Below are 20,774 nucleotides of genomic sequence, written 5' to 3'. Positions count from 1 at the left end.
CTAACAAGAACAATACTTTAGGCCATCAAAGGCATTCATACAGTATGATAGTTACCACAATTTTTATTGACGTGGAGATATGCCATCACTTATATTTAAACAATTTACCATAAGCAGTGTTAATTTGAACTATACACCAACTGAATTATTACTTGGAATGAAGACACAGCTTTCAACATCTGGAGACCTCAGACTACTGATAGTGACCATCGTTGAACCATTTATATGAGAAGGTGTTGGGGGAAAAGCACACACTGTAAAGACAATTGGTGCTAAGCTGGTGGGCAACTGGGTATTCCTTGCCCTGTGAGGAGAGCATATTGTACAATATTAGTAAACAAGCACATCTCTCAATTTGGGTACCAGAGCATGGACACAATAGTTCATGTAATGACAGCCAATGTTTGTGCACAAATTGATGTAAAATATCATGAAATGGCAGCTAGCTTAGCAAGCATTTCTAGCAGTTGAGGCTTGATAGCTGCTTGCAAACTCGTTACTGCAGATGCATCAAAATCCCTACTTTTTTTTGTTACAATCAACAGATTTATATTTTCAGTACTCACATTTTTTGAATCCACATATTTCTTCATTTTGTCACTGGGCTATTAACTCAAAAGAAAAATTAACATTTCTTTTTGCTTAATGGAGAAAAATACTGACTAGCGTTTCATTTCATATTTAATTTGAATGGTTTTGAAATAATATTTCATACATGATTAAAGTTATATTTCAAATGTATTCATATTTTTCTATGAAACATGATGCTTTACTAAACAGCTAGTGTTTTTTTAAAATGAAAGAAAATCCGATTTTTGAACGGACCCTGTACTGGGTGTAATCCATGCCTGTAATTTCTGGCCAACCCAAGTCCCTAATGCACTTCAACTGCAGCTGGTGGTGACCTGATGTGAGAGTTGTTCTGATGATAGCAATCCCTGCCTGTACAATGCTGATAAACTGTCACTTCTTTTGCTTTCTCTGCTTTCTATCAAGTCTTTAGATATTTTTTAGAGTACATATTACTCGTGCAATGATTTTATTAATGGGATGGGGAAATCCCATCTCTATTGGATTCTTTTGCTCCCTTTCACTCAGCAGCAGGTGGAGTAAAAGAAAATCACAATAAGCAGCACTCACTCGCTCAGATCAAGCCAGGTGGGCCCTGAAGATAGAAACAGAATGTAGGAGAGAAAAAGCAGGAAATGGCAAGAGACAACAATGGGAGAGGGTGAGCAGGGATAGTGAGAGAGAGGGAGACAACAAGGGACAAAAGGAACAAGAATGACAAAAGAATAAAGACCCAGCAAGAGGCAACCTGGGGTTGAAAAAAAACATGAGAGGAAAGAATGAAGAGAAGAATATGGGAGATAAGGCAAAGCAGTGTATTCATGTTACACTTATCCTATTCTAAAGGGTGCAGATTTGGTTTCATTTCAGAGCAGAGCGTTCATGTTTGCACTGCTTATTCTCATCCCTGTGAAGGTGCCGAAGAGAGAGCTCTGTGCGTGGACTCAAACAGCTACAAGAGGTGCAACTCATCAGACCCCCACCAACAACGCCCCCCCCCCCCCCCCCCACCCCTCCCTTTTAATTTTTAACGATTAGAAACAACTTTCTGGCTACTTTCAATCATTGAAACATGAATGTTGGTACAGCAAGCTATCAGAATTGTTTGCAATTAAAAATCTTTATTTTTAAGATAGGGCTTTTGCACTACAGTGGGTGCCTCTGTTCTCTGGTGTGAACCTCTTGATTTCTGGGAGTTGGTTTGCTGAAAGCGCTTCTACGTCTTATCAGAGGTTGCCAGTCAGATACTACAATGATTGAGGAATATCAATAACAGATCATTTGCATCAGAGGCAGCATTGAGAGTGAACTAAACGACAATGCAAAGTGTAAGAATACAATAGAGGTGGATCTTCTTCTGGATATAGCATGAATAAATTCTTGGCACTCGTAACTGCAGTATAGGATGAAAGCACAGACAAGCTACTTGTTGTTTAATGTTTCTGGTGCAAGGTGATTGCCTTAGAGACCATAAGACATAGGAGCAGAAATTAGGCCATTCGGCCCATCGAGTCTGCTCCGCCATTCAATCACGGCTGATAAGTTTTTCAACCCTATTCTCCCGCCTTCTCCCCGTAACCTTTGATCCCCTTACCAATCAACCTATCTGTCTCGGTCTTAAATACACTCAGTGAAAGGTTATGCAGCTAACATCATTGTCATTCAGTACTGCATCTCATACCTAATATTTGCCCAGTATTGATAGTCATGACTTCAGCTTCAGGAGTCCCAGAAGATTTGTGAGAGTGGCCAGAAGATTGTGGCCATTAGTCAAAAATTACTGACTTACTCAGCATTAACTCTAAGCATCTCGTAAGAACATATCTTACACGTCAGGTTATGCTGTTGACTCCGTTCTTAGGGCATCTATCATTACAGCACAGAGTTTATTAGCTTCAAATATATACACTATAAGAGCTCCTAGGTTTCACTTTGGGATAGGGTATTGTTATAGACAGGATTTTTGTGGTCCCTTCTAATCTGTAATCGGAATGTTGGAGTGTTATATTTCCTTACCCTCAGATTGACTTTTTTTAATTTAAAATAAATTCTAGCAGCAGGCTTTTTGGTGATCTTTTAAAAATAAGAGGTTATTTATTATCACACGTTTGCCCTGGATGCTTGAACGCAACATCTCAGTCGCTTATCTCACTCGCACTGTCACACTTACAAAGATGACATACAGGTGAAGTTAAAATTGTAAAGGTAAATATTGAATTTATAACTCAGTCTCTATGTTGATGCAGGCCTGATATCTTCTTAGTTGAGTTGATACTTTAGTTGGGGTGAAGGTCTTTTAGAAATACAGGATTGTCATGAAGTTGTGAAGCCTCGTGTAGATGAATAGCTAGGAGGTTGGTTCTCAGATGGACATGAAAGCTGGAACAAGTACATTACTTTAACTGCATTAGAAGACTTTCAGTTATGATAGTTCAGCTGTTTCAGATATTTCCTGGTGCTTCAGATGTTTCTCACACACGCATGGATTTCCGTTGCTCAGGCTGTATTATACTGAAATCCCTGAAAGTTAGTTTCAGCCACATGATCACAGGACTAACACTTCAGCGGGTCCAGACCACCACAATACAATGGTGGTTGGCAATGGTCATTCACCCTTATCTTTGTCCAAACTTGAGCTCAAATAGTCTCCTTTGTCGAATATTGCACCCAGAGGCCAGCAGTCTAGAGATTTCATAATTCCTCAAACACGGATTCATCCGGAAAAATGGAGATAGTTAAACCTCACAGGTGGCTGAGAAGCACCTTATTCAGGTCCATGCTTAACTAAATGTTGATCACAGAATTGAATACTGTCCCCAGTTTCAATGTCCATAGTCACTTGTTGCAGCCACCTTAATAGAGTTTGTGGCCACTTTCAAAGTACGATCTTATTGTCCGTAACATCTGAAATCCTCACACTTATACTGAGTGTGACAGGACAGTTACCTTCATGCTTTGCCTTTATCTTGCGATTACATTTTCTGTTGTTAATTTCAGTACAGAACCTTTGCACTCATAATTTATAAGACGGAAGAAATTACATTTATATAGCACCTTATCATGTCTTCAGAGCAACCCAAAACACTTCATATCCAATGGCTTTAAGAAATGTGGTCACTGTTACATAAGCAGACGTGCTAGGCAATGTGCATGCAGCAAAGTGTCACAAACAGCAAACAGGTTCTTGATCCACTTACAAGTGGGAACAGTTTCTCCCTATCTGCTTTGTCCAGACCCCTCATGATTTTAAAAACTTCTAACAAGTCTCCTCCTAGCCTTCTCCTCTCCAAGGAAAACAGCCCCAACTTCTCCAATCTATCCTCATAACTGAAGTGTCTCATCCCTGGAACCATTCTCGTAAACCTCTTCTGCACTTTCTCCAATGCATTCACATCCTTCCTATAGTGTGGCACCCAGAACTGTATACAATACTCCAGTTGAAGTCTAACACGTGTCATATAAGTTCATCAAGACCTGCCTGCTTTTATACTCAATGCACCTATTAATGAAACCTTGAATACTGTATGCTTTAGAAACAACTCTCTCTACCTGTCCTGCCACCTTTAATGACTTATGTACATATACACCCAGGCCTCTCTGCTCATGCATATCCTTTAGAATAGTATCCTTTATTTCATACTGTCTCTCCATGTTCTTTGTACCAAAGTGCATCATCTCACACTTCTCTGCATCGAACTTCATTTGCCACCTATCTGCCCACTCCACCAGTGTGTCAATGACCTTTTGAAGCTCTACACTGTCTTGCTCACAGTTTACAATTCTCCCAAGTTTTGTGTCGTCCACAAACTTTGAAATTGTTCCCTGCACACCAAGATTTAGATCATTTATATATATCAGGAAAAGCAAGGGTTCCAAAACCAGCCTCTGGGGAATTCCGCTACAAACCTTCTTCCAGCCCAAAAAGTACCTATTAACCATTGCCCTCTGTTTCCTACCTCAGCCAATTTTGTAACCACGTTGTGGAAGTGCAGAGAGATTTAGGATTACTCGAGGTTCAGGCTCACATCAACCAACCTTTTCTCTTTCAAACATTTTTTTTGTAACCAAAACATATCATCCCACACTTACTGACATTGAATTCTATCTTCCACTTTTCTGTCCATTTTATCAGCATGTCATTCCAGTCCCTTCAGAGTTGTTTACTGTATCATATATTTTTAATATCATCTGCAAATTTGGAGATCATTTCCTCCCATCCTATGCCCAAATCATTGATATGCGTAGTGAATAAAAGCAGTCCCAGTCTTCAGTACTGCACTGAAGAGTCAGTCCAACTCCCAGAGCACAGCTTCCTTCTTCATTCTTTCATAGGATGTGGGCATCGCTGGCAAGGCCAGCATTTGTTGCTCGTCCCTAATTGCCCTTGAACTGAGTGACTTGCTACACCATTTCAGAGGGCAGTTAAGCATGAACCACATTTCATTAGATCGGGAGTCATATGTCGGCCAGACCAGGTAAAGGCAGCAGATTCCTTTCCCTAAAGGGCATTACCTGATGGATTTTTACAACAATCAATGATTGTCACCATTACTGAGAATAGTTTTTAATTCCAGATTAATTAATTGAATTTAAATTTGACCAGCCACCATGGTTGGATTTGAACTATGGCCCTAGAGTACTGGTCTGGCCCTCTGAATTACCAGACCAGTTACAGTGCCCCCATGCCAGCATCTACACATAAGCTTAAACTCAAAACCTTCTGAATCAGAGGCATGAGTGCTGTCAACTGAGCCAAACTGTCCCACAAATAATTTAAAAGCAAAATACTGCAGATGCTGGAAATCTGAAATAAAAACAGAAAATTCTGGGAAAACTCAGCAGGTCTGACAGCATCTGTGGGGAGAGAAACAGAGTTAACGTTTCGAGTCCGTGTGACCCTTCTTCAGACCCTTCTACAAGTAAATTATTCTGCTATTCGAAATCTTTGCACCATCAGACTAATAATTTATTATATTTTTGGAAAGTTGGTGTCAAAATACCACCTATCATTCTTAGAGTCACTCTGCTACTGTGAAAGTGATCAGTGTCCTGGTTTGATTCGGACCTGTCATATTTCCTGGCCGATTTAAACTGTTGGTTCAGTGTGGCAATATTATGCTCAGTTGATGAGTTGGAGCTTGCGCTGAGTAGCCTGAAGCTGGGCAATAAGCAGATACATTCCAGACATGGTTTGTTTATTCAGGGTGGAAGTTCCCATGTTTCTTAGAAATAACAACAGCTCCAAGTGACATGCTAATTGTTTTAAGGCCAGATATTAGGCTATGGACCAGTTCCAAACCAGCTCATTTAATCCCAGTACCACTGAAAAGACCTAACCAGTTGAAGCTCATAGTCCACTTAGGTTGCTCATCCTGAAGACTCTTTAATCTACTTTACATCAGATTCTATATTGTTTTTTCCCCTTTTACACTATATTCCCATGAGGCTGACTCTCACCATCATAAGTATGCTTCTATCTGATTGCAAAAGAAAGAACAGGAGATATTGGAAAATTAATACTGTTTTACAAGTGTGTTGTCATTTATACTAAATATATCCCTTTGACAACCTTGAAGATAAGTCCAAGGCAGTAAATGTCACTGCAAATTTCAAATAGCAATGATAATACATAAGGATTTTATGTCCAAAACAACCCTCTGAGGCCAATATATTTATCTGTACATGCTCACTTGTTTATCTTAAATGGGTTAATGCCATCACTAACATCAAGCAATGAGCACTTGTCTACTGAAACAGTCATTTGTAGCTTGTGTTGTGCGCCAAAGCTTCATGATGATTAGAAGTGTGACCTTGCCATAGTGCAGCACTCTCAGAGTGAGAACTCCCACACTTGAACGCATAATCTAGGCTGCAATGTCAGATGTGCTGTCTCTTGGGTGAGATGCTAAACAGGCCTCATAAAGGTGTTCACAAAAGATTGCATGTCACATTTTCAAAAGGTAGCAGGGACTTCACCTGATCAACATTCATTCCTCAAGCAACATCAGCCAAGATCAGTTTGGTATTTATCTCAGTGCTGTTTGCAGAACCAAACAGCAAGTAACTGTTGCCTATAAAACGACACTTTGATAGTATTTAATTGGCTAAGCGCTTGGGAATATCCTGAGGATGTCATAGACTCCATTGAATCTTTGCTTAAATGGGACCCAATCTTTTTCATAGAAAGTATGATAAATTCTGCTGCTGTGCTTCTGGCCAAGGACTTTGCAAACTGGGAGTATATATTAAGAGTGGAGGATGTTTTCCCATGAATCAATTAGCCTAATTTTCCATCAATTTAAATTGAAAGATGGAAAATTGGGTGGACTGTGTAATGGGCACACTGCCCTCTGAGGTGCATTTTTTTTATTTGTCCATGGGATGTGGGTGTTGCTGGCTAGGCCAGCATTTATTGCCCATCCCTAATTGCCCTTATTCAGAGGGCATTTTTAAGAGTCAACCACATTGCTATGGGTCTGGAGTCACATGTAGGCCAGACCAGATGAGGACAGCAGATTTCCTTCCTTAAAGGGCATTAGTGAACCAGATGGGTTTTTACGACAATCAGCAATGGTTTCGTGGTCATCATCAGACTTTTAATTCCAGATTTTTATTGAATTCAAATTTCACCAGCTGCTGTGGTGGGATTTGAACCCAGGTCCCCAGAGGATTAGCCTGGGTCTCTGGATTACCAGTCCAGTGACAATAACACAATCCCACCCACCCAAAGCATTGGAAGCTCAAAGCTGGAAGATATCCCAAATAACATTTCCCGTAAGGGATTTAAGAAAATGTTGAATAACCAGCAGTAACAACAGAGCCCAGACTCTACAGTTCATTACTGTATTAATGTGTATCGAGTACATTAATCTACATATCAATAATATTTTCCTTTCAAATCTTAAGTGCTATGCCAAGTGGTGCAGGCAACTATGGTCGTCCAGATTTCCCAATCATAGCAACAGTGGATGATCTTGTTGTTGGAGTTCTGGCTAAGGCAGTCTTTAATGCTGTCCACCTTGCACTAAATGGACATCCATACCAAGTGAGGTGTTGACATGAGTGGTGTCAACCCATTCACACTGTTGTCTTGATAAGAACCAGCAACAAGGATTTGACCATATTTGACTGGAGAAAAGGGAAGCATGAGGTTTTTTTCCCATTGCCCTCCTCACATGGATTTGAAGGAAACACAAACCCTTTTCCCAGGGGATCCTCCCCCAGCACCAGCCAGCTGTGGTCCTCCGAGGTTGTAGCTCCTCTGCCTTCACCACCGTAGAATCCACTGGATCCCCTGTTGGCATCATTGGTAACCCTGAACAGGGACTTTTCGAGGTATTACCAGCCGGGCCAGGTGGACCTGGGGCTCACAAAAGGGCAGGGTTGAGCTCACCCTGGAGTCATTCCGGGGGGGGGCAGTGGCATAGTTGTCACTGGACTGGTATTCCAGAAACCCAGGGTAATGCTCTGGGGACCTGGGTTCAAATCCCACCACAACCGGTAGTGAAATTTGAATTCAATAAAAATCTGGAACTAAAAGTCTGATGATGACTATGAAACAGTTGCTGATTGTTGTAAAAACCCATCTGATTCACTAATGTCCTTTAGGGAAGGCAATCTGCCATCCTTACCTGGTCTGGCCTCCATGTGACTCCAGACCCACAGCAATGTGGTTGACTCTTAAATACCTGCTGAACAAGGGTACTTAGGGATGGGCAATAAATGCTGGCCTAGCCAGCGGTGCCCACATCCCATGAATGAAATTTTTTAAAAAAAATACCCCTTTCTACCCCAGTTTTCTTTTAGTAGGCGTATAAGCTGTTCACTCAGAAATACACAGCATTCGAAGCAGACGTCACTTTGTCTTCATTGCTGGCTGCCCCTGATAACATATGGTCATTCAATACCCATATGGCTCAAAAATAAACTCAGGGATGCGCGCTTCAGCAGGTCACCTTCCCAACAAACTATTGCACCATTCAGTACATAATAGCTATTTTCTGGTCTGGCTGCAAGACAGCGTGAACACCACATGGAAATGGCAAACAACTGGAGCATTTTAAAACACCAGTGATCCAATCTCACTAGCTATGTATCTTCAGGCCACCTCAGAACCGGGTGCTCCATTCTCCTGTTATACTGCTGAGTAAACTGGATTCACGATGAATCCAACAGAGATGAGAATGAGATCTTTCCGCTTTTCCCTCCATTCCCAAAATTGGCACCCTAACAATAGCAAAGGGAAAGAGACACATTTCTATCTCTCTACCATCATAGTGAATATGTGGCACTCAAATGTATTGTTGCCCCTAATTGATGCCACTAACAGATAACAGCCCACAATCTGCTGGAGCAGGACATCCCACTGTGTGCTCCGTTAGTTAAAGCTTTTCTCCATCAAATAGCTACCATGGAAGTGCAAGCTGATAATGGCACAGAGAGGGCAATGGGGCATTTGGGACTTTAGTGGATAACAGGACCAACAGTGTATCTCCTGAGCCAATGAGCAGAATTTTACCGTTGGCGAGCAGGGGGTGGGGCCCGCTCGCCGGCGCGTAAAATGGCAGAACCCCCGACGTCACTCCGCGCCATTTAAATTTTCAGGAAGGCGGGGGCGCAGCGAAATCAGCTGCAGGCCCGCTGACCTGTCAGTGGCCAATTGAGGCCATTGACAGAATCATTTAACCAATTAAAGGACCTGCCAGGAGACCCGGCGGCAACTAGAGAAAACATGGAACCTCATCCACCAGCGGGATGAGGTTTCATGTCGGATTTTAAACATTTTAATAAAGTTATTCTGTAAATTATGAACATGTCCCATCTCATGTGACATGTAAGGGATTTTTCTATTTTCAATTTTTAACAGTTTTAGAAGTGTCAGCGATCTCCCTGAGGCTGCACTTAGCCTCGGGGGGGATGTGTGCTCTATCGTGCGCATGTGTGAAAGAGCGCACTCTCGCTTTAGGGGAATCCCCTGCCCGCACAGGGAGCGCATAGCGCTTCCCACCGGGCATCACGCTGGGTGGGCCTTAATTGGCCCGCCCACATAAAATGGCGGTGTGGCCCGCTTCACTAGCGGCAATCGACTCCACGCCCGCCGGAGATTGGGTCAGGCCCACCCACCCGACAGGCAGGAAACTTGGCCCAATGAGTTTGAAGGATTGAGAAAGAAACTGAGGAACAATAGAGGAGGAAGATGCTTCAGAGTCAAAATAGGTACAGAAAGAGAAGAAGTGACCGGAAAAGTAAGAGAAAAATTTAGGTTTTGATCTTTAAAAACATCTGACATCAATTCACTACCTGTAGGAACGAAACTTGACAATATAAATTGTTCCATTTTTAGGCTGGAGAGATTTGACTGACATTGCAGGAACATAAATTTCCTCATTTAAAAAAAATTACTGCAGCAACTTTAATAGACAATCACTCGGCAAAGCAGCAATTTCTGGAAACTCGCGTAGAGTTTGAGCTGCCATTTTCGCAAAGCTAAAAATGGAGCAGTACAATTGGTCCACCAATTCCTGGCAATCGAGTTGACCGACTGTCTCCCTCTCACCAGATATTTCTGGGCAATTTAATCATATATGACAGCGAGCGCCACTAACTCGGTGATATTTTGACAGCACACGCTTGGCCAATGTTTTCTTTAAGAATGTTATCAGTAACTTTTCTGCAGTTGCAGCCCCAGGCGGGACAGAGCCATTCACCCACCATCACCACGACAGCATGGAACTAATGACATGATATACAGCGCTCGCCAAGGCGTAAAATGACACGGGGTGACATCGAGCGTGCGTCCCGACTTCACCACGCATCATTTAGATTTTCAGTTCGGCAGGGACGCAGTCAACTTGGCTGTGCATCCAACAAATTGTCAAAGGCCTATTGAGGCCATTTAAAAACTAATTAAGGCAATAAGCTGAGCTGCCTGTCCAACCTTAAGGTTAGCGGGGGGGCAGGCGAAGACCCCAGGCGGCCTTCGCATTTTTCATGGAACCTCATCCACGGGCGGGATGAGGTTTCATGAGGGGTTCATAAATTAAATAAATTTTTTTCATTAATGTTCCTTGACATGTCCCAGCTCATGTGACACTGTCACATGAGGGGGCATGTCTTAAAATATTTTCTTTTCTTTATTTAAATTTTCGAACCTTAAACTAATCTCCTTGAGATACCGCTGTGTCTCAGGGGGATTTCTGTGCTTTTTTGCATGCAGGCGCGAAAGAGCGCAGGCCCCAACTCAGGGAACCCCCCTACCCCCACCCCCCCACCCCCATCTCCCCCGCCTGCACAGGGAGCGCTCAGCGCTTCCAGGCAGGCGTCACACTGGATGGGCCTTAACTGGCCCGCCCACATAAAATGGCGGTGCAGACCCAATCGGGTTCGCACCCACCCCCACACAACCCCCCCTCAACAGGGGGAAATTTCTCCTCCGTGCCTTGTTGTATGGCATTGGATACCATTCAGTAGATCTTAATGAAGTCTTTGTAGTTTTAAGTAGGTTAACTGTATGTATTTATTATCTATGAGAGCTGCGTACATATGTACAGTAAAGAGATCAAGTTAGGACCTGTCTCCGTGCTTGCTGGTACACATGGCTCTGTCCAACACTAGACTGACCTCCAGGTGCGGATCATGTGTTCTCTTACCTCACTGTGTGGGCAGTACTGTATTCAGTCCCATTTTAACCTTGTATGTGCCAGACCCTTATGCTACACAATTGATCACCTCGTCAGCCCTAAACTGAACAATTCTGCATCTCCCTAAACTTGACATGGCCCAATTCAGGCAGCAGAAACAAGTTGCAGTTATATAGTGCCTTTAATGTAGTAAAACATGGCATTTCAAAGGAGCATCCTAAGACAAAAATATTGACACTTTGTCAAATAAGGAGATTATAGGATAAGTGACAAAAAACTTGGCCAAAGAGACAGATTTTAAGGAGCATCTTAAGATGGAGACACAGGTGGAGAGGTTTAGGGAAGGAATTCCAAAGCTTAAGGCCCAGGAAGCTATAAAGGCATAGCCGCCTAAAGTGGAGTAAATTAAATTAGGGAAAAGCAAGAGGGCACTCTGATCAAAGTTGAGTTTGCTCCTTTCCTTTGAAGGAAATTTATTTTTTCCTTTCTGCCAAACACCGGAGTTAATTAGACAAATTGAGTGGCATTTTCTAGGCCCATTGGCAGTGGCCTGGAAGGTTGGAAAGCTTGGGAGATGGTGGTGAGGTGCCTGATTTCTCCCAGCCTCCGTGCCATTTTGCCAGAAGCTGAAAAGAACCACTTCAATGAAGGGCCTCATTCAGTGCCAGCAGGGAGGGTGTGAGGAAGCGCTGCTGCACGGGGAAACCACCAGGTCAACCGTGGTGACCTCCCAGTGGGATCTGGGGGAGGGGGAGTGGGCCCATGGATTGGCCCTGGCACTTCCAATACTTATCTTACTTGGAGGGAGCACAGCCATTGATCCACTATCATTCCTCATGTGCAGCCTTAGTAATGGCCATTACTAGCGGTGGCGCTGTTGAACTGTGTGCCCTCCGATTGGGTCGGCAGCTTTTGGGTTGGGGGGGGGGGGAGGGTGCAGGCCGCCATCTTTGATAGGATGGTAGCCCCAGCAGACGCCACTTAGTTGACTGTCACCAGAATGCGGCCCCAGATTCCGCCACTCACCAAGGCAGCCCCCCCCAACTCTGCGCCCCTCATAACCCCCACCCCCTCCCCCACCCCCACCCCCACTTGCAAGCCTGGCAGTGGGACCCCTGCTGCATCTGCAAAATTCTGCCCATTGAGTTAAGAGTCCTTTCACACTTATACAATATATTTTGATGTAGGGTTGGCTTAAATATAACCCAGTTTTAATTTAATGTTGTGTTTTATTGTGTTAACAGCAAATGTATTTTTTACAGGCAACATTAATAAATTTTGAAATCTCCAAATACTAATCAAGTCAGTTGAGATGTAGGATTTGTAAACCATTAGGAATAACAATGAGCATTACAGTGGGAAATCAATGTTAAATTAGACAAAGTGACATCTTTATGCTTTAAAACATTATTCATCCGATACCCCGATGCTGCTTTGTACAATGAAAATAACAGATTGCTTGAAAACAGTACATCCATTTAAAAGCTGTGCTTCAGGTTTGCTTAGCAGGACAAAAAGTGAGAGTTTTGTTTTCATAAGCAGTTAGAAAATATTCGATGCATCAATTTTCTGCTCCGGTTGCCATGCCTGAATCTACTGTTACAAAGAAGAATTATGTATTGACATTAATCATTTTGAAAGGTGATAACTCTATTGTAACATCATTTAACTATATTAATTTTTTTTCCACAGCTTCTTCAAAGCTTTGAATACGACAGCAACGGTGAAGGTAGGAACGATTCTTAATAGAAGCACCAAATAATCTACTCTATAAAGTTTGTTACTTTCCCAAACAAGGCACCCTCTGAGTTACAAAGACAAGCTCTGCTGTAATATTTAAATGTGAACTGCCTGTGTATTACTGAGCAATGAATTCCTTAATTTGTCGGGGTTTTCTGCAAGTGTCCATGCTGACTAGACATTACTCAGTTCTTAAAAGAAACATGAGTTTTGCCACTAGATTTCGAATCTGATTAATCATTTTATCGAACTAAAAGCGTTATTGTCTATGAAGTCAGATCTGACCACAGTGCGCCTTTCTTTATTGAAGCAGATCACTAGCATCCAACAGGCCCTTAAGGCTTTAAGCGGGTGCTTTAAAAGTCTGTTGAAGAATCTTTTGTTAATTATATTGTACAGTATGAAAGCACTCCATAGTTTACAGTGAACTGCCGTTATGTGACGATATGGAATTTACTGCTGGCTGTAGTATATTATTAGAAACAATCAATTGTCACAATCCTCTAATGTCACACAAACCTACTTGACAGCTGAGTGCAATGTGGGGTCAGCCATACAGCACCCACTAACGTACTGTAACGAATGTACTGAAGTCTGGTTCTGAAGTTTAAAGGAACTGGGCCAAAAATGGCTAAGTTCAACAATGCCCTTAATAGTGTTACAAATATCAAGAAGTGACCGAATGCACATTATAATCCACAAAACATTTTTAATCACTTGGGCCTATCACTGCATGTGGCTGCTTTATGACAAGCCGCAGTATTCCATGACTTCTGCTATATGTCTTGATATCACACTAAAAGTAAACTTTAAGCTAAAGAGTAAGCTGTTGCTGAATGGGGGATGGTAGCATAGTGGTAATGTTACTGAACTAATAATTTGGAGGCCAGGATGAATGCTCCAGAGACAGGAGTTCAAATCTCACCATGGCAGCTGGGGGAATTTAAATTCAATTAAATAAATATGGAATAAAATGTTAGTGTCATTCATAATGATCATGAACCTAGCAGATTGTCATAAAACCCCATCTGGTTCATTGATGTCCTTCAAGGGAGGGAAACTGCAGGTCTGGCCTGCATATGATTCCAGACCCACAGCAGTGTGGTTAACCTTTAACTGCCCTCTGAAATGGCCTAGCTTGCCACTCACTTGTAGATGGTTCACCACCACCACCTTCTCAAGGGCTATGAGAGACAGGCAATAAATGTTGGCCTTGCCAGTGACACTCATATCCCAAGAACGCATATTAAAAAAAATCTAATCCTAACCAACTAAGGGCTCCCATCTACTGAGAGCTACCGCTTCACTTGAAATCCCTAATACTCAAGTACAATAGATTTTACTGCAACAGGATAACCTGTAGAGTATGACAAGATGGCATTTGTGCTAGTGTGTGTAATTTCTGGGCTCCCTACCTTCAGAAAGATATCAATACATTGGAAAGCTTGGAGAACAGTCCACAAATATTTCTAGTACTCTGGCTTTGAAGTTCTAAAAAATCACATTGTAGAAGCTAAAATATTGAAGGTAGTCATGATCCAGGGCTCTAAAAATGTTTAGATAATGTAGATGAAAACACACAGTCGAACTTGAGCTATGAGTCCCACACCACAGAACACAAGTCGAAATTAAAGATGTCTCAAGCAAGATCAGAGACCTGAGGATATATAAACAGAAAATCCTGGAAATACTTGGCAAGTTGGACCGCAGTCGAGGAGAGAGAAACAGAGTTAATGTTTCATGTTGATGACTTTTTGTCAGAATTGGATAAATACTTGAAGGTGAAAAAATTGCAGGGATATGGGGAAAAAGCAGAAGAGTGGGATTAATTGGATTGCTCTTAGAAAGAGCTGGCACAGACTCAACTGACCAAATGGCCTCCTTCTGTGCTGTAACATTCTATGATTCTATAAGAAATATAAGGGAAGAATGTGAGGGCATTAGACCCAAGTGAAAATAGAACTGAAAAATCTGAGAGGTATAGCATAAAGGTATTTGGGAGAGCAAGGGTTAATGTGGCACTGGAGGACAGTACCACCCAAAATATGATGTAGAGATTCGCATGATAGTACACTCTGTGCCGAGAGAGTCTGAAGATAATACCTAGTTAGGGCTATACCTGAGAGATATGTATTTAGTTGTGTGTTAACAATAAATAGTTTATGTTCAATCACACAAGCCTCCAGACCTCTTAATGAGAAACAAAACAACCTTACAAGGGGGAAGCTAATAAATCACAGAAGGGTTGAAAAACTGATGCAGAATGCATTTGGAATAAAATATAGGGCAGAATTTTATGTCCTGTTGTCGGGCATACACCCAACCCGATTGGACATGAAATAGCGCAATGCCTTCGGACGAGCATCCTGACATCATCGTGCACTTGCGCGATATTTCAATCGGCTGGTGTGCGCGAGAGTCAACAGCGCGCCCACTGACCATTAAGAGGCCTATTAAGGCCATTAAAGTATTAATTAGCAGTGATTTTTCGCTGACTGTCGAACCTTACGGTTGGTGGGCGGGCGAATCAGCCAGGCAGCCTTTCCATTTTTGAGGAAACCTCATCCACGGGCGGGATGAGGTTTCTGATATTAATTGTTAAAAATAAAAATGTTTTGACATAATTTTTACGATGTTTCTAGCCATCTGAGTGAGTCATTTGTGGGGACGCTTTTTTTTTCCAATTTTCAAAATCTTTATTTTTGATTTTAAAATTGTTGAGTTCCCTGAGGCAGCTCCCTGCCTTTGGGGAGCTATCAGTACGCGCTCCGTTGAGCTTCTCACTGCATCTTTCACGTTGCCTGGCTGTTAATTGGCCGGCCAGCGTGAAATCACAGTCAGGGGCCGATCACGGGCAGCGGACTGTTTCCTGGCCGATCGCATGTCCGCCCATCACACCTGCCCGATGAGCCAAAAATCCTGCCTATAAAAGCAGGGGATGAGAAGAAGAGATTTTATAATTACATTTATTAAATGGAAAATTAATTCCAAGCTAATGGACTTTAATGAATTTATCACAATTAATCTTTGTTCTTGAACAACTGATGTTCTGTGTATCACAAATGATTGTCTGTATTGCAGATTAAATTGTAATTATTCCAATTTTCAATTAATGTGTAATATTTAATATGACTTTATTAAGGTTATTAATTCATTTATTTCCAAAAAATTACAAAGATAGGTGAATTTATATTTTATATAGTAATCAGTCTCAATACTAGAAGCAGTTCTGATAGGTCCAATGTCTGTTTCTAGAAATGAGCACACAACCTGCACTTTGCTGATATCACATCATAATGCACCTCCTTTAGCTCAGCGAGGCTGCACCATGGCTCTTGTTCTCGACCAGCTCACCCTCCTCATTCCCCTCGTAACCTCTGCTGCAAAGCCAATGAGTGACCTCTGCCATTATTGGGCCTTTGACTACGTTCAAACCCATCACTTCCTGACCCAAAGGCAAGGGTGAGCCCAGTTGACGCGTTTTTTCTCTGATCTCAAGTAATTGGGGGAAAGCTCAGATTTTAATCGAGCAAAGAATTGGCATTATTGAGCTATGAGGTAATTATATAGCAGCCAACATTCCTATAGCTCCAGCCATTATGTTCCATACCATATTTGATCACTTGTGTCAATGCTCATTTCTGTAATCATCAATCCTCTACATAATCATACTCACTCAGCTGCTTTTCAAAGAAGTCTATTCATGCTTACTATTGTATGGGGAAAATAGTTCTTATATTCAAGTCTTAATTGTGACTTGCCACTTGTATCTGGCTCTACAATCAGAGTTAAATTTAGCTACTTCTATGCCTTTCAGCATGTCAGACCTGGATGATGTCCTCCATTAGTATTACACAAAGAGCTTCAGCTTATAGCCACATTTTGAGCACTGGACTCAACTCATTTATTTTTGCTGAATCTGCTCTTAGCCGCCCTAGCCTGCCAATAATAGGCCAAACATTGCATTGCTAATTACTTATGCAGGGTTAAAATAGCTTGTCAGGGACCAGAGTGAGCTCTACATCCTCTGCGATTGAATTGCTTTCTGGCACTCAGTATTTGGCTTATACAAAAAAATAGCAGCCATTTGGGCACGTTACCAGAGGGCCTGCGCTGCCCATAGGGTATGTACCTCAGCAAGAGGTGAGGTTTTTCCAGGGAGCAGGAGATCATTGGTGAAAAGGAAGGAAGAAGAAATAGAAACACAAAAAAAAACCTGAAATTTTAATTTGGAGTTTTTACACAAGGCCTTCAACTGTTTACTGTTTGTGAGTGAAAAGAAGATGTATTGCATAGAAACAGTATATTGACATGGGAAAGGAATGTTACATGATAGAGAATGAAAGTCCATTAAAAATTCAGGCATCCCGGGAGATTTTCACTTTTGAATTGCTCAATTTACCCCTTTATGGAGTAAGAATGGAGACAACTAGGTTTGAAAGTGAGTAATGTATCTTTTAAAAGTATATACACCCCATTGTAAATCAAGAAGTGTAGTCATGATTGAAGCAACTTGTTTAATAGTATTATGTGTGACACAAAAAGCAGAATATGCTGAGTGTTAGTTATTAGCCCAAATACTATACAGTAAACTCATATTTAATACTCGGCATTTACTCCCTGGAGCAGTACTGCATTACTCACTTGTTTTTGCTTGTATTGTAATCTACAAAACAGATTATCTCATCTATGGTAATTATAGTTGTCACCATCAATCTTATTAGTCAGGATAACTAGCTGCATCAAGGCAAGCTTGACAGAGCATCTATACTAAAACCAAGCCATAATTCCAAGTTGATCACACTAGCTTCATATTTCCATTTCCCAACACATACTCCCGCATGGTTGAATTCTAGACTTCATAGGACATTTAATTTCTGAGATCAGGTTATTACATAAGGGCACTAATTATTGGCAAGAAAAAACCATTTGCACTGAAATATTTACACCAGCTTACACATATTTTATTTAATGCCTATTTATAGGACCATATGTGACTCTAATTGCTGCCACTTTGATAATGGCAAATTAGCAATTTCTTAATTGTCTCCAGAAACCCACCAAAGCGCCGTAGAATACATGGGATTAGAATAGGTGCTTGATGGCCGGCACAGACACAATGGGCCAAAGGGCCTGTTTCCTGCTGTATAACTACATGACTCCAAAATGATCTCTTCAAATTTTAACTATGTACGTAGACTTCTCTGCTACAGGGCTATGCTGACTGATAAGCGTGATACTCCAGTATTTATTACACATGCCCTAATGTCTAATCAGTGTATAGTTATGTCTTAATAGAGGTTTTCAAAAAGCTAAGTTCAAGGTGTTCACTCTGATTTAGTCTCATTTGTGATTGCAGTCTGTAACATCAAGGATTTTAAGCACTGATTAATCTTTCTGTTTTGAACAGTGACAGCCAATGTTCCCTCTAATTTCTGTTTGCCATGCCCGACTGGTTTGTGGGACTGCGCAGTCACTTTACAATTAATACTCAACTACACACACATGCGCCTTAGAGGGAACATTGCTTGTGCATGGTACATGCAGCTCAGAGGGAACATTGGTCACAGCTAGTTAAGACAGTTAAAAGTTTTGTTACAAAGTAGGTTCATTTTAACATAGCCACAGCTGCAATTTTGTAAGTCTGGAAAATGATAATGTAGTCAACATGTGTCATCCCGCCCCCAAGGCAACTTTGAGTGAATGCATCTTCAATTGCAACATGAATTAGCCTTTAATAACCAACCTTTCTGGTCAGGCTACAGAGAGGTATTACGTTTGGAGCCATTTGATTTCCATTTCCTGACTATCCCTTGTGGGAATGGATAATTGACAATGCAAGACACTAAGACACTTAGTTGCACAATCAACACTTGCAGCATTGAGCTGCACTTAAGAGAGAACAGGTCAGACAAAGGCAGGGCTTTGTGAGTCAAGCTGGGAAACACAAGGCTGACAATCAAAATTATAAAATGTTTCAATTTTGCAGTAAAATATGCTGTGAGGTTTTCTAGTAATTACTCACGTAAATTAGGGTGCTCAGCTGGAAATTAATTTTGACGTTCAAGTAAATTATTTTGTATTTGAAGCAAAAAGCCTGGAAATAAAATGGTAAGAACAGCATATTTTCAATTGTGTGAAGGAAGCCTGACGACATTGTTAAACGTGTCTTATTTTCATAATGGAGGGCCTGCTGTCTTACACGTTCCAGTTAGGACGCTTTAGGGTGGGAACTCCAGTTGGCAGCAAAAGTTCTGCTGGAATTGGAAACTGGGATATTTGTGCTGAATGACTCACAGAGCATGCATGGAATAACATCAAGCTGACCCTTGGAGCAAAGATGCTAGTTTATGAGGCCAGTGTTCTCAGCACCTCGTTGTATGACTGTTAAACATGGAAGACTTACAGCTACCAAGAAAGGAAGCTCAACAATTTTCATCTTCACTACTTGTGCTTCACTCTGGGCATCTCATGGAAGGACAAAATCAAGGAATGCAGCAGTCCCCTCAAAGGTAAATCCACCACGTCTGTTGGCACTCATCAAGCAGAGATGGCTTCGCTGACTTGGGCCTGTTCGCAGGATGGCAGACAGTCACATGTCTAAGGGTTTTTTGCATGGAGACATAGCTGGAGTCAGTAGACCAATAAGATGCCCAAAGCTCCACGGATGCTTGCAAGTATGACATGAAAGCCCCAAACATCAGGTTTCCCACCTGGGAGACACCAGCCAATGATGGAGGAAAATGGTGCTAACACTTGTGGGCTGGTGCGCAACACCATGATGATCAGCAGCTTGGCCACAGGCACCAACACTGAAAACAACAGCCCACAATAACACCTGATAACCATTTCACATGCAACACCTGTGGCGGAACTTGCCTCTCACAGGTTGGACACTCAAACCATCAGCAAAGAGGCAGCATAAGAATCCATCCTATCCCCAACGTATTTGATATGCTGCATGTCCATCATCTTGCATAGCCTGTCATCATCGTCAACATCCTTCCATCTATCAGTAGAACCCATCTACTGGGTAATGAAGTAGCCCTGCAACAGCCTCCATTACAATCGCCGCTCCATTTGAAAGCAGGCAGGACCAGTTGGTCAGCACATCCACTTTCATATGCGTGGGTGAAGGGTGGGCTGGATTTGGCATACTTTGAGGCCCAGCTGCCTTACCAATGTCCCCATTGCTTGGCACTCCCTCAGATCTATATGGGGAATGAGACATCTGGGCAGCCATGAGGGCAGTGAAGTTCTACCCAATGCTGTCTCAATTTGAGGGAAGAGAGCCTCTTGTAAATGGGAGTCCAACGCCTCCACAGCAGCAGTCTGTGTATTCGAGAGAGATGCGCTGACTCAGCTTAGGAATCTCTGCCTCTGGAGATGTCACACCTCCAGTGTATTGAGAAGCCTTCCTGCAATACAACAAATGCTGCACACTTCTAGTCAGACATAATAGGGTGTCTTGGACAATGGAGTTGAGTAGACAGTCCTGCCAAGACAACAATATTCTTTTATAAACTGTCTCTGTGAGATACAAATGCCTATGTTCTGCAGCTGCACAAGGTCAGATGGTTCCTGTTCATTTGTACTCAGCACTTAACCCAGTGCACCTTCCGCAAACTCACTAAGTTCCCTTGGGCAAATGTATTTGTGCTGATGCTTCCAGCAGGTGGATTGACTGATGGAGGGTGTTGTGTTGGTGCTGAATTTTGCAAATGATTCGTGTCGGCTGTCTAAAGAAACAGGATGGAAAGAAATGTTGGCCTGTTGTTAACCAGACACCCCCTTAAACAGTGCTTGCCTGGCTCAGGCGTACAG

General features: G+C 42.1%; 1 protein-coding gene across 8 annotated transcripts in view; it reads left to right on the top strand.

The window, feature by feature from the left end:
* Positions 1-20,774, top strand: part of sema6dl (sema domain, transmembrane domain (TM), and cytoplasmic domain, (semaphorin) 6D, like) — a 297,233-nt gene that overhangs the window by 165,765 nt on the left and 110,694 nt on the right. For all 8 annotated transcript variants that reach the window (XM_041174872.1, XM_041174869.1, XM_041174873.1 and 5 more), the window contains one exon: positions 12,903-12,939. Coding sequence is in view for 3 of the 8 variants with exons in the window: in XM_041174876.1 (XP_041030810.1) it covers positions 12,903-12,939 (37 nt within the window). In the remaining 5 variants the exon portion in view is untranslated. The remainder of the gene's footprint in view (positions 1-12,902; positions 12,940-20,774) is intronic.

This window comes from Carcharodon carcharias, chromosome 26, assembly GCF_017639515.1.
Source record: "Carcharodon carcharias isolate sCarCar2 chromosome 26, sCarCar2.pri, whole genome shotgun sequence".
Taxonomy (NCBI): domain Eukaryota; kingdom Metazoa; phylum Chordata; class Chondrichthyes; order Lamniformes; family Lamnidae; genus Carcharodon; species Carcharodon carcharias.
The sequence above is the reverse complement of the archived record's forward strand: the minus strand, read 5'-3'. Positions and strand labels throughout refer to the sequence as shown.